General features: G+C 43.4%; 2 protein-coding genes across 4 annotated transcripts in view; one reads left to right on the plus strand and one right to left on the minus strand.

Annotated features, from left to right (window-relative positions):
- Window positions 1-13,537, minus strand: part of RALGPS1 (Ral GEF with PH domain and SH3 binding motif 1) — a 310,289-nt gene that overhangs the window by 274,133 nt on the left and 22,619 nt on the right. The window lies entirely within an intron of this gene.
- Window positions 2,062-6,246, plus strand: LOC146335664 (uncharacterized). Its single transcript, XM_084821364.1, has one exon. It carries the CDS (start codon window positions 2,317-2,319, stop codon window positions 3,076-3,078), a length of 762 nt encoding a protein of 253 aa, XP_084677490.1. The 5' UTR covers window positions 2,062-2,316; the 3' UTR covers window positions 3,079-6,246.

The following is a 13,537-nucleotide window of genomic DNA, read 5'->3' on the forward strand; positions in this document are numbered from 1 at the left end:
CAGATATATGTATGGCAGATGAAGTTTTGGCTTTTAGATAAATACAACAGAATAATTTCTTTCTTCACTGACCTCACTGGGATGAGCTAGCTTTCCCTATAAGCAAATATGACACAGCATCACAAAACAGCATGCTTTTTCTTATTTAGTAAAGGTACCTTAATGAGATCAGAAAAGAAGATGCTAGATCTTAGTTGTCAGTGTTATAATGTTATCTTCTATAGTAGGGATCTTTAAGGAATGTCCAAGGGCTTGCTAGCATGCTGAGCAATTTTCAAGTTTATTTTCCTTTGAACAGCAGACCACAGCAGACTACTTTTCAAATTCCTGTTTCAAAAGTGGCTGGGCATATGCTGGGGGGGGGGGGGGTGTTTGAGAAATGCATATCCTCGTTGGGCTCATGGAACTAACTGAACTGTTCTTCTGATTCTAGCCTGTGTGTTGTGCTCTTAAAATCAGTTAGAGTGAGAAAGGAAGCTATTAAGGTTTTATGTGCAATTTAACTCTTGCTTTATTTATGGTGTTTACTAAGCATAAAACAATGCAAATGTAAATCTGATAAAATCCCTGCTACACTGTCAAACATACATAATACTCTATTAAAATTAAATGTGCTATTGAATTTTCTCCTTCAATGGCAAGGTCATTTTGAGTTTACCTCATTTAACTATACATACTTTTAAGAACTTTTATATTTATCTTTTTCTTCTATGCAGAAAAAGTCAGCTGAGCTGGGAGAAAGATTTCTGTCAATTGCCTGGAATGAGAAAGTCAGGAAATGAGTGCAGGGACAAGGCATAACATAGAGCCTGAAGGTCATTTTACACACATCTCCTGCAGTGAAGCAGGACCTCTCATGGCAAATCATTCTCAGAATACTGGATTGTTAGTAGGGCAGCAATCTTGAATTAACAGTTAGCATAACCAATAAAGGGTACAATCCTATCGGGATAGTTGACAGCCTCCGAAGTCAGAGGCTGCCGAGCATCCTATGCAGGGTGGATGGAGCGCGGAGGGGATCTTCTCCTCCATGCTCTGGCTGCCCTGCTTTTGTGGCTAGATGGCTGATTTGGGCTGTCTAGCTGGTACGCTTCAGAGCTGGAAGGCCATGCAGTGCATAGGAAGCTGCATAAAGTGGCTTCCATGGTCTCCTTCCCTCTCCTGGGGCTGCCTCCTTTTTTCCCTCTCCACGCTCTGTTTCCAAGCACAGAGACCAGCAAGAATCACGCCACCTATAAGGTGGCAGGGAGCGCAGTTCCTGGCAACCATGGTCTGAGCTCTGGTTCCAACCGTGGTTCTCATAAACCACATAAATCCGCTAGACGGTGTCTAGCGGCCATAGGATTGCTCTCTAAGTCTTTTTAACCAAATGAAAATGCATCCCCACTTAATCAGGAGATTTTTTAATGCTATATTTGTGTACTTATAAAATCAAAGGTAGTATTCTTATTTAAAACAATTGTTTAGTCATATTAACATTTATGCAGATTTCATTGATTAATCTTTTAAAAGTCATTTGATTAATCACAGATCATTACATGCAACATGACAACAAAAATTAAGGGGCCATACTAAAAGAACATGTTTAGCAAAAACAGATATCTAAAGGAAGCCATGCATGTAACTCCTCTAGTTTTACCACACGCCCACAAATTCTGGCTAGTCAGCTATAAAGTCCTACCCAACCATGATACTTGGGGCCCCACCCACCCCCAAACTCCTTCAAAGTGCCCTGTTTCTTTCATCGCCACATCTTTAGAATTTGTGCTTATGACTCAAACAATAGCAAAAATTAAAGCCTGCCTTGGAAAAGATACATGCTAGAGTTGGGAGAGGCAGTTCCCATGGCAAGTAGATTTATGGATTGCTGATCTTCATGTTAAGCCAAATCAGTGAGTAGCCTAGTTCAACAGTTGATGAAAATACATAACATCCTTCCTAAAAGACTTCATTCACTTTCAGGGAGGGCTGGAAAAATCATAGATGCCAGGTGCCTGAGGCACCTAGGAACGTGCAGTACTGATTCATCCTGTCTTTGGGTATTTTTTTTTTTTTAATAAAGCTAGATTTTTTTTAAGAAATAGAAAAATGATGGATCAAAGAGTTTTGCCACAGCGAAGTACAACACCACAGGCAAGTAACAAAAAATTAAAAAGTGATCCTTTGCCTTTCCCATCTCTCTCTCTCTCTCTCTCTATCTTCTATACTGCTCAATAGCCGAAGCTCTCTGGGCAGTTCACTACAATTAAAACCCTAATGCCCCCTTTATATGGTAAGCACAATTTGTAAAGTCAAACTCTTTTTTCCAGCAGGAACATGGAAGCAACACAAGAACTCTTAGTCCCCAAAGTCCAACTTCAACAGAAGTACTGGGTAACAGAGGATAGTAAAGCCAAACTGCTGTCAGTTGGTGCCAAATATATCGATATAGTAACTCACAGAGAGCATTATTATGACACGGCTTCAGATGAGCTAGCAATGGCTCGATTGTGGCTGAGTCAAAGAAATCAACAGTGGTGTCTTGTACTAGAATCTCAGAAGCAAGCAGCTAAAGAAAATGATGCCAGCTCAGTCCCTGACATACGAGAATTTCCATGCCAGAACAGAACAGAAAATGTTCAGAACACCAATCCCACTATCTACAAAGACTCACAAGAAAAGAAACCAACACAGCCTCTTAACAACCAAAATTATCAGCAGCATGATTTGAATGAAGATGTATGTGCAGAACCTAGCTCTACATATACTGAGCTAGTGGAAGAGAGCGAGATAATTACATATTTGGCAGACTTTCTTCACATAGATCGGAAAACTGAGGAAGAAGGAAACATGGCCATGGAAGACTTTCTACAGAGAGCTGGTATCCAGCATTATGCAAGCAATCATACTGTTACTCAAACAACATATATGCTGTGGAACCAGTACACGATTATAATTCAAAGGGATGAATGTTCTTTGAAGGAGTCTGCAGATGTATTGTTGGATGAGGATATTTCAAATATTTGCAAAGGTTTTGAAGAAATTGAAAAGTTAGCAAATTACCTGGGATTTGGGCATCAAGCAGTTCAGAGCGAGTAAGAACTGCCAATATAATCAAAACAGACAATATGAGCACAGAACCCTTCCATGTTCAGACTGCTTTCTGAGGAATTATTTATGGATATGATCACCTGAATACATTTTATTTGCCCCTTTAAATGTTTAAACCCAGTAGTATGTGTAACAGAATCTTATACAGCCTGAAAATACAGATTTATGGCAATGGCAGCAGTACAACTAGTGTCAGCACTGATCTATGAATAGAACATTAACAGCTGCTGGGTGAGAGAGATGTCGTTCTAGACAGCCCTACTAAAATGAACTATTTTAGATTTGTTTCTTCTTTGCAAAAGTGCACAGGTGGCTGCATGTGATTTCAATTAAATAAATCTTTCAACTAACCAACCCTAATCTTCCCATTCAACAGTGCTGGATATAATCATGTTGTCTACAGAAAACATCTGCCCTTGGCAATCTGGGATCTCAGGAGCCAGAAGCAAATGGCTTAAAACCATTTGCAATTTCTTGAAACAAATACACTACCACTTGAAAGAGCTCTTGCACACAGAATACGCACGTTCAGCCACACTATTACTACTATTAAATTCAGAGGCAAGAAGCTGCTACAGTTGACAGTTCTTCATTTAACAGTTTGAAAACCAATGCAACAAAGGGCATTTCCGCATTCTTTTGCTCATATGTTTATTGGTGGACTTCTACTATTTCTCTTCATTCTTCAGTCACCTCTACTGAATTTAAATGTAAAATTCAATCTTCATGGTTGTGTCAGCATTTCACTTTTTAAACTACAGTTGTTGCTGAATTCCAAAGAGATGTGAACGAAAATCAAGAGAGACTATTTCAGTTGTAGAAACAACAATATCTGTAATACACAGAGCAGTGGTAGCTAGTTTATCACTGCAGTGCAGTGAGAGGAGGATATTGTTGTAGTGGCAGGAGGAAATATTTCTCAATTATTTGACCAATAAAAGTGGGTATCCATTATAATTAGCTGTGATTTCAACAGAGTACCTTCTGCGTTTCTCCTCCATTACCCCAGCTTTGATGGCTGTTGCCCACCAATACACTCCCGTTGAAAGATCAGTTTCATAGTCTCGGGGTACTCCTAGATCCATCACTGTTACTGGAGGCCTAAGTGGCCATGGTGGCTTGGAGTGCATTTTACCAGATTTGACTGGTACGCCAGCTACAACTTCTCCTGGACAAGGATACCTTGGGCACAATAGTACAGGTGCTAGTAACCTCAAGACTGGATTACTGCAATGCACTCTACGTGATGCTGCCCTTAAGGCTGGTCTGGAAGCTGGAGCTAGTGCAGAATCCAGCAGCTCTGCTGCTGTCAGGAACTACCCCCTTTCAGCATGTAACTCCTTTGCTGAGGGAACTGCACTGGCTGCTTAATGACTACTGGGCCAGGTTTAAGGTTTTGCTACTAGTACATAAAGCCCTGAACAACTTGGGATCAGGATACTTGAGAGTACCTTCTGCCTGATCAACCTGCCTGGTCACTGAGGTCATCAGAAAGGATGGTCCTGGTGGTTCTGCATGGACCTATGGCCCAATCAGAGTCCCTTGGAGTAGAGCTTTTGGTGTGATGGCTCCCTTTCTGTGGAACTCCCTGCCTCTGGAGGTCAGGCAGGCACCACCATTGTGTCATTTTCAGTGCCTGCTGAAGGCATCTTTATTTCAAGAGGCCTTCCTTGACTCCCCAGCCACAGTTTTTATTGTTATTCTGGGGTTGTTGTTTTACTTTTAATATGTTGTTGTTTTTAATATGTTTTAATATGGTATTTTTTATTCTTTTTATCTTTTATTGTTCACGGCTCCAGAATCTGTTTAGATGTGGAGCGGTTGTAAATAAAATAAAACGATACATTCAATTAGATTGTTTACCCCAAATCAACCTATACACAATGAATCTTCTATGCACAACAACAAAGATTAACTGTCTATCAGGTTGGTACATGCATTGTTTGATGCTGACTAAACATCTTTTAAAAGTACTGTTTTGTACTTGTCATCTCTGACTAATTCTATTACAAAATCCAAAATCTTGCTACTAGAAACCAATATCCTATTGAAATCATTCATGCTGAGCATTCCCAGTGGAATACAAGTGCCATTCATATAATATTAACAAGACAACCCAGTCAATATTTTACCTGTGCTGACCCACCTTTATAATATACTTCTTAACAGGCTGCCAACATACTATCTCTAAAACCTGAAAACTTAGACTGACACAAGATGTAGCTGACTGCCAAATGACAACAAGAATTAATTAAAGTTGGTCTTCCATCTAGTGTAATTTTCTCTGACATACTACTAGAAAAAAGCAAAAAGGGGCTTCTATTTGTCTGCTATTTTTGCTCTTCAGTTTCCAAATATAGGTGATACATCTATCCTAGAATAAAAGACAAAGAATGTGATCTAGTCATTAATGTATGCTAAAGTGAGTATGTGCATTGAGGTTTATTATAGGACTATAATATCTTTAGGAGCTCCCCACTCCCTACTTTTTAAATCTGGGGAGCTAAAAAACCTGTTTGACAGTATGCCATAAATCCTGATGCATTTTTCACCTCTGTATCATATCCACTGCTTTTGGCTATGTTACTAATTTCAGCCATGTTTTTAATAATCAAAACATCCCAGTTAGTATACAGTATGGTGGCACCATATTTCACAACAATGACAAGGAGAAAAATAAGGAAAATGCAGTATCAGTGGCACCAGAATCCATAAAATAACAAGTTTAAGCAAAAACAACAAACGGTCTTGTGGCAACTTACATTTATTATGGCATAAGCTTTTGCAGTTACAGTCAATTCACTTGGCAGGTGTATACACACACAGTAGTGGGGAACTGAAGGTCAGAGGGAATTGAAATACTGAATGTACAGACAATGATAATTACTTTAACAGTGGTGATTCACCAAACAGTTGTTGGGTGATAACACAGACATCCTGTGAGCTAATTAACACATGTAGTGTGCTAAAAAGTCTTTGTCCCTGTTCAAGCCATAAGAGATGGGGTTGAATCTCTTGATCAATGTTATATCAGCAGTTTCATTTTGAAATCTGCCTTTGAAGCTCCTTTGTCCAAGAATCGCTACCTTAATGTTATTGATAGTGGGCGGGTTCGCACGTCACACTGCAAATAAGCCACGGTCTGTTGCTTGTTCACTGAACAACCCACGGTACACCAAACAGATGCTCAGGCTTGTTGTGGTTTGCTGTGGCTCCCCCTCCTTCCCACTCAGTCCTCCAGCCAGCTCCAACACATATCCCAGGCACCTTTACAGCAAAACCTGTCCTGTCTCTTCATTCCGGTCCCCTCCCCATTCCGCTTGCTACCCCTTTTCATTCACCACCGTTTTTTTTTTTTTTAAGGTGTCTCAGGATTACACAAATGTGGTCGTATTTTTATTATTTTTATTTATTTATTTATTTAATTTCATTTCATTTCTATACCGCCCAATAGCCGAAGCTCTCTGGACGGTTCACAAAAATTAAAACCAAACAACACACAATAAAACAATTTAAAATATATAGAACATTAAAACCACAATATAAGAATACAACCACAATAAAACCTAACAGCAGTACAGGAGTTTAAAATACAGATTTAAAACAGCAAAGATAAACATTTAGAAAGCTAAAATGCTAAAATGCCTGGGAAAATAAAAAGGTCTTCACCTGGCGCCGAAAGGAGTACAATGTAGGCGCCAGGCGAACCTCACTAGGGAGCTCATTCCAGAGCTGGGGTGCCACAACAGAAAAAGCCCTCCTCCTAGTAGCCACCCGCCTCACTTCCTTCGGCAGGGGCTCACGGAGAAGGGCCGCTGATGATGATCTTAAGGTCTGGGCAGGCACATATGGGAGGAGGCGATCCTTCAGGTAACCTGGCCCCAAGCTGTTACGGGCTTTAAATGTTAACACCAGCACTTTGAATTGGGCCCGGAAAAGGACTGGCAGCCAGTGCAGCTGGAAAAGTACTGGCGTAATATGAGCTCGCAGGCCAGTCCCTGTTAACAATCTTGCTGCCCTATTTTGGACCAGCTGAAGTTTCCGGACCATTTTCAAAGGCAGCCCCACGTATAACGCATTGCAGTAATCCAGACGAGAAGTTATCAGAGCATGGATAACTGTAGCTAGGTTATCTCTGTCCAGATAAGCTGATAAAAAGTGCTCCGTGCCACTGAGTTCACCTGTGCCTCAAGTGACAGTTCTGGATCCAAGAGCACCCCCAAACTATGAACCTGATCCTTTAGGGGGAGTGCAACCCCCTCCAGAACAGGTTGAATATCACCTAGCCGGTCAGACGAACCACCCACTAACAGTACCTCCGTCTTGTCTGGATTGAGTTTCAGTTTATTAGCCCTCATCCAGTCCATTACCGTGCCCAGGCACTGGTTCAGAACAGCCACTGCCTCACCTGGTTTTGATGAGAAAGAGAGGAAGAGCTGGGTGTCATCCGCATATTGATGGCACCTCAGCCCACACCTCCGGATAACCTCCCCCAGCGGTTTCATGTAGATGTTAAACAGCATGGGGGATAAAATAGAGCCCTGTGGAACCCCATGGCACAATTGCCATGGCACAGAGCAATAATCCCCCAGCACCACCTTCTGGAATCGGCCATCTAAGTAGGAGCGGAACCACTGTAGTGCAGTGCCTCCAACTCCCAACCCAGACAACCTATCCAGAAGGATACCATGGTCGATGGTATCGAAAGCCGCTGAGAGGTCCAGGAGAATCAACAGGGTCGCACTCCCCCTGTCCCTCTCCCGGCAGAGGTCATCCCACAGGGCGACCAAGGCAGTTTCCATTCCAAAACCAGGCCTGAAGCCCGATTGAAATGGATCTAGATAATCCGTTTCATTCAACAGTGCCTGGAGCTGTCCTACAACCACCCGCTCAAGCACCTTGCCCAGGAAGGGGATGTTGGCCACTGGCCTATAATTGTTAACATCCTCTGGGTCCAGGTTAGGCTTTTTCAGGAGTGGTCTAATTACTGCCTCTTTTAAAGCGGCAGGCACCACTCCCTCTCTCAAGGAGGAATTTACAACCTCCTGGACCCAGCCAGACAACCCCTCCTTGTTTGATTTAATAAGCCATGAAGGGCAGGGGTCAAGCACACAAGTGGTCGATCGGACTTGGCCAAGCACCTTGTCCGCATCCTCAGGCCTCAGTAACTGAAACTCATCCAATAAAACTGGACCAGATGGTGCTCTGAACGCCTCTACCAACGGAACTGCATTAATGGTGGTGTCCAATTCATGACGAATCTGAGCGACTTTATCCTCAAAGTGCCGCACAAACTTGTCACAGCGTGCTACCGAGGGTTCCACCGTCTCTCTCCCTGGCCCAGAATGTAACAGGCCGCGAACCACTCGGAAAAGCTCCGCTGGATGACATTGAGAAGATGCAATGCTGGTGGAAAAGAACTGCCTCTTTGCCACCCTCACCGCCACAGAGTAGGCTCAATAGTGGGCTCTTACCTGTGTTCGGTCAGACTCAGCACAAGTTTTCCTCCACCTGAGTTCTAGCCGTCTCCCTTCTTGCTTCATTGCCCTCAGCTCAGGTGTATACCAAGGAGCTAGCCAGGCTCTGCTCAGAGGGAGAGGGCGCTTGGGCGCGATCGTGTCATTATTTAATAATAATTAAATATTATTTAATTTCGTGTCATTATTTAATAATAATAAAAAATTATTATTTTTCCCGTTCTTTTGCAAGTGCACAGGAGCACACTTTCGCCTGTCCAGTATGTGTAGTCTTGCCTTGTCAATATCTTTGTATGTTGCAACTGTCAAGGGACCGCTGAGGTGGAGTAATTAACATACAAGGAAACTGATAAAATGAGACTGCAGATAGGCTAATTTGCGCAGACTTGACAAGGACGGGGGGGCGGTAATACTAAGGGAGAGGAACTAATTTGTGCAGTTGAGATTCACCAAAAAAGGGAAAACATGTGAAAGCAATTAGTGCACCAAAAGGGGGTGGCAATATCTCCTACTTGGTAATGTAATGCTCTCGCTTTTAAATGTTGAACTGACACTTGTCAGTGTCCTCCTCCTATTCAACACTTCTCCAAGTCTCCAGCAAGTCCAGAAAGGGGAGATATTGGCTCCCCTCCCTTTTCACAGGGCAGAGAAAAGGGGACAGAAAGGGGGCAGGGGGGAGCCGAAAGTGGAGGAGGATGACATAGACCAGGACACTGACAGAACTTCCAGGTGATAAGCATTTTGGAAATGTTTTTTTGCGGTATTGTTTCTGCGGCTATAACTGGCGTTGTGTTCTGCACAGCTGAGATGTTGTGGTAAACTATGTTGTTTGCTGATTACCTCAGCTTGGGCACAGTGGCAAAAGTCCTCTATGTAAAAGTCTAATCCAGTGTTACAACCATGTCCATGCAGAATTCTTCTTCCTGCAGAAGTGAAGTGATGTTTGCTGTGTGTCAGTACACTGTACAGAGGATTGCTGGAAAAATGGTAGTTGTGTGATGGTGCACTGATTAGTGTCATAGTGGAAGTATTATATGAATCACAGACAGTGAGGGGAAAGCCTTTTGGTCACCACGGAATTGTACCATGTGTGGATTTCGTGGGGCAGAAGGATAGGCCCTGTGGGGGAAAAAAGACTCTTCTGCTTGGCTTGGTGCATGGCTGGATAAATTCACATAATAAGGGTGCAATTATGCATGTTTAGACAGAAAAAAGTCCTACATCATAGCAGCTGGGGAATGCTGGAAGTTGTAGGACCTCTGTCTAACAATACATAGGATTGCACCCTAAATGTGTTTGTCTTTAAGGTGCCACAATGCTCTTTGTTGTTTTTACTGAAACACATTAATCTCTTGGGATTACATTTAAGACTATGTTTGTCTCATTTCTAGACCTACAGTCAATCTGCTGTTCTCTGAATTAGCATAGTGCTAAATTACTTGTTAAAACAGCATTTACTAAGCAAGTGCTGTAATATTGAGTTGATTATAGCAACTATATTATGCCACCATCTTTCATATAAAATGTGCTACAATGTTAGACCAAAAGTGTAATTTTTGAGTAACCATGTGTAACCCAGCAGCTAAGAGTGTAAGCTACAAATCAGGAAGTCCTCGGTTCTAATCACACCTCTGTCATTATTTATTATTTATTTTATTAAAAATTCTTGGCTGCCTTTCAGAGCAGAAGCCCTCCCAAGGCAGCTCACAGCAATAAAATACATAAACTTAGGGCACAATCCTATGGCTGCCTGTCAGCGGCTAGACGGCCATAGGATAGGTCAGTTCCCTGAGAACTGACCTCCATCCTTTCCATCTGCGCAGTGCACGCTGGCCCCGCACTCCGTGCTTCTAAGAGCAGTGCGGAGCAGCAAAAATGGGATGTTGGGGCGGGCCAGGGCAGAGAGGGCAGAAGTGCTTTTCCGACGCTTCCTATGCGTTGTCCGGCATCCACCACCACCCCGCTCCAACTTCCCATGGCTAGACAGCCTGTCTAGCCAAGAATGCAGGGCAGCTGAAGCACGGAGGGGAAGATCCCCTCTGCGCTGCTCCTGCCCTGCAATGGATAGGCAGTTGCCTCCGAGTTCAGAGGTGGCCACCTATCCCGATAGGACTGTGCTCTCCCTGTCATGAACTTACAAAGCGGCTGTATACAAGGCACTCTCTCTACCTTAGTCTTCCCAGCTACAATATGGGGACAATACCATCTACTTTACAAGGTTGTTCTGAGGATTATTAAATAAGGTATGTCAAATACTTTGAATGCTCTAAAGCAGGGGGTGGACACAAAGCAGATCTCCAGATTTTCTGGACTTCAACTCCCAGCATTCCTAATCACTGGCAATGTTGGCAAGGTATGTATGTATGTATGTATGTATGTATTTATTTATAATATTTGTATACCACTCCATATCTAAAACAAATTTTGGAGGGGTGAACATAAAAGGTGAAATAGTAAAAGACTAAAAAAATTAAAACACCATATCAAAATTATACTTTTAAAAAACCCAATGCCAATAAAAACCGTGGCTGATCAGTTAAGGAATGCCTCCTGGAACAGTGCTGTTTTCAGGAAACAATACAGTTTTGGTACCTAACTGACCTCCAGGGGCAGGGAGTTCCAAGGAAAGGGGGCCACCACACTGAAGGCTCATCTCCTGGTGGACTCCAATCGGGCCATATGTCCATGTGGAACCACCAGAAGCATGCCCTCCAATGACCTCAGTGACCGGGCAGGTTGGGAAGGGAGAAGGTGCTCTCTCAGGTATCCTAGTCCCAAGTTGTTTAGGGCTTTGTAAACTAGTACTAAAACCTTAAACCTGGCCCAGTAGCGAATAGGCAATCAGTGCAGTTCCCTCAGCAAAGGAGTTACATGCTGAAAAGGGGCAGCTCCCAACAACATCTGAACTGCTGCGTTCTGCACTAGCTCCAGCTTCCGGAGCATCCTTAAGAGCAGCCTCACATACAGCACATTGCAATAATCCAGTTTTGAGGTTACTAGCACCTGTACCACTGTGGCCAAGCTATCCCTGTCCAGGAGAGGTCGTAGTTGGTGAACCAGCCAAAGCTGGTAAAAGGCACTCCAAACCACCATGGCCACTTGGGCCTCCAGCAACAGTGATGGATCTAGGAGTACCCCCAAATTACACACCTCATCTTTCAGAGGGAGTGCAACCCCATCCAAAACAGGCAATGACCCTATCTCCCAGACTCAGGAACCACTCACCCACAGGGCTTCCGTCTTGCCAGGATTCAGTTTCAGGCTTCTGAGAGCTGAGGTCCAAAACATCTGAAGGTCTACTTTCTGCCTACCCCTGCTCTAAAGCAGATAGCTATCTATCTCTCCTGCTTCTGGCTTAACAGGCTGCCTTGAACTAGCCTCAATCACATTTTTTCCTACAGCTTTTCTACTTGGTGCACAATGGATCAATGAAGTGAAGGCAACCCAACAAACCAAAAAGGTGAAATAACAAGCATTGCTGAAGATCAGGGAAGGACAGCAAAACAGAGAAAGCAGATGGTGGGATGAAGGATAAAGGCAGAACAGGATGGGTGCAGAAGAGCCAAAGAGAAGCTAAGGGCTACAGTAGATGGGATGCAATTGGCCACTGCATGAATGTCTTCTAAAAAGTAGATTTGGTGCAAGGGCCCAAATTCCGACTGGAATCCTGGTGCTTGGGTAAGGAAGCTTTAACCCTTTGCCCACACTCTGGTCATAGGAACATAGGAAGCTCCCTTATACTGAATCAGACCACTGGTCCACCTAGCCCAGTGCTGTTGACACTAACTGGCAGCGGCTCTCCAAGGTTTCAGGCAAGAGTTTTTCCAGGCTTTCTGGGAGATAACAGGGATTGAACCTGGGATATTTTGCATTCAAAGCATGAGATCTACCACAGAGCTATGTATGGCCCCTCTCCAAGACCTGAAATTTGCACTGAGAAAAAAGGTCCCATTTGAATGAATGGGAGGTAGTTTTCCCCTGTGCAAATAGCAAGTGATTAGGAGGCCTAATCTAGATTGAAGGTTAAAGTCCCCCTACCCCTTCACCCTCCTTCATGGATCACTGCCTTGTTGTGGTGAAGGGGCTTGCATAATTCAGTGAAGCCATAAGCTATGCCGTGCAGGGCCACCCAAGATGGACAGGTCATGGCGGAGAGTTCTGACAAAATGTGGTCCACTGGAATGGAATGGCAACCCACTCCAGTATTCTTGCCAAGAAAACCCCATGGAACGTATCACAAGGCTAAAAGAGATGACGCCAGAAGATGAGCCCCTCAGGTCGGAAGGTGTCCAATATACGACTGGGGAAGAGCAGAGGGAATTTCCAAGTAGCGCCGGAAAGAGTGAAGCAGCTGGGCCAAAGCCGAAAGGACACTCAGCTGTGGATGTGTCTGGTGGTGAAAAGAAAATCCGATGCTGTAAAGAACAATATTGTTTAGGAACTTGGAATGTAAGGTCAATGAATCAAGGTAAGCTGGAGGTGGTCAAACATGAGATGGCAAGATTGAACATCGACATCTTGGGAATCAGTGAACTAAAATGGACAAGCATGGGCAAATTTAATTCAGGTGACCATCATATCTACTACTGTGGGCAAGAATCCCTTAGAAGAAATGGAGTAGCATTCATAGTCAACAAAAGGGTGGGAAAAGCAGTACTGGGGTACAATCTCAAAAACGATAGAATGACAGCAGTAGGAATCCAAGGCAAACCATTCAACATCACAGTAATTCAAGTCTATGCCCCAACCACTGAGGCCGAAGAAGCTGAGGTTGATGGGTTCTATGAAGACCTACAACACCTTCTAGAACTAACACCAAAAAAAGATGTCCTCTTCATCATAGGGGATTGGAATGCTAAAGTAGGAAGTCAAGAAATCACCGGGATAACAGGCAAGCATGCTCTTGGTGTACAAAATGAAGCTGTACAAAAGCTAATAGAGTTTTGCCAAGAGAACACTCTGATCATAGC

The sequence above is a fragment of the Heloderma suspectum genome, chromosome 14 (genome assembly GCF_057233095.1).
Source record: "Heloderma suspectum isolate Gila_16-S chromosome 14, 16-S_ref, whole genome shotgun sequence".
NCBI lineage: Eukaryota > Metazoa > Chordata > Lepidosauria > Squamata > Helodermatidae > Heloderma > Heloderma suspectum.

Coding starts and splice junctions, on each gene's coding strand:
- LOC146335664 (XM_084821364.1), top strand. CDS start 2,317: ATGGAAGCAACACAAGAACTCTTAGTCCCCAAAGTCCAACTTCAACAG.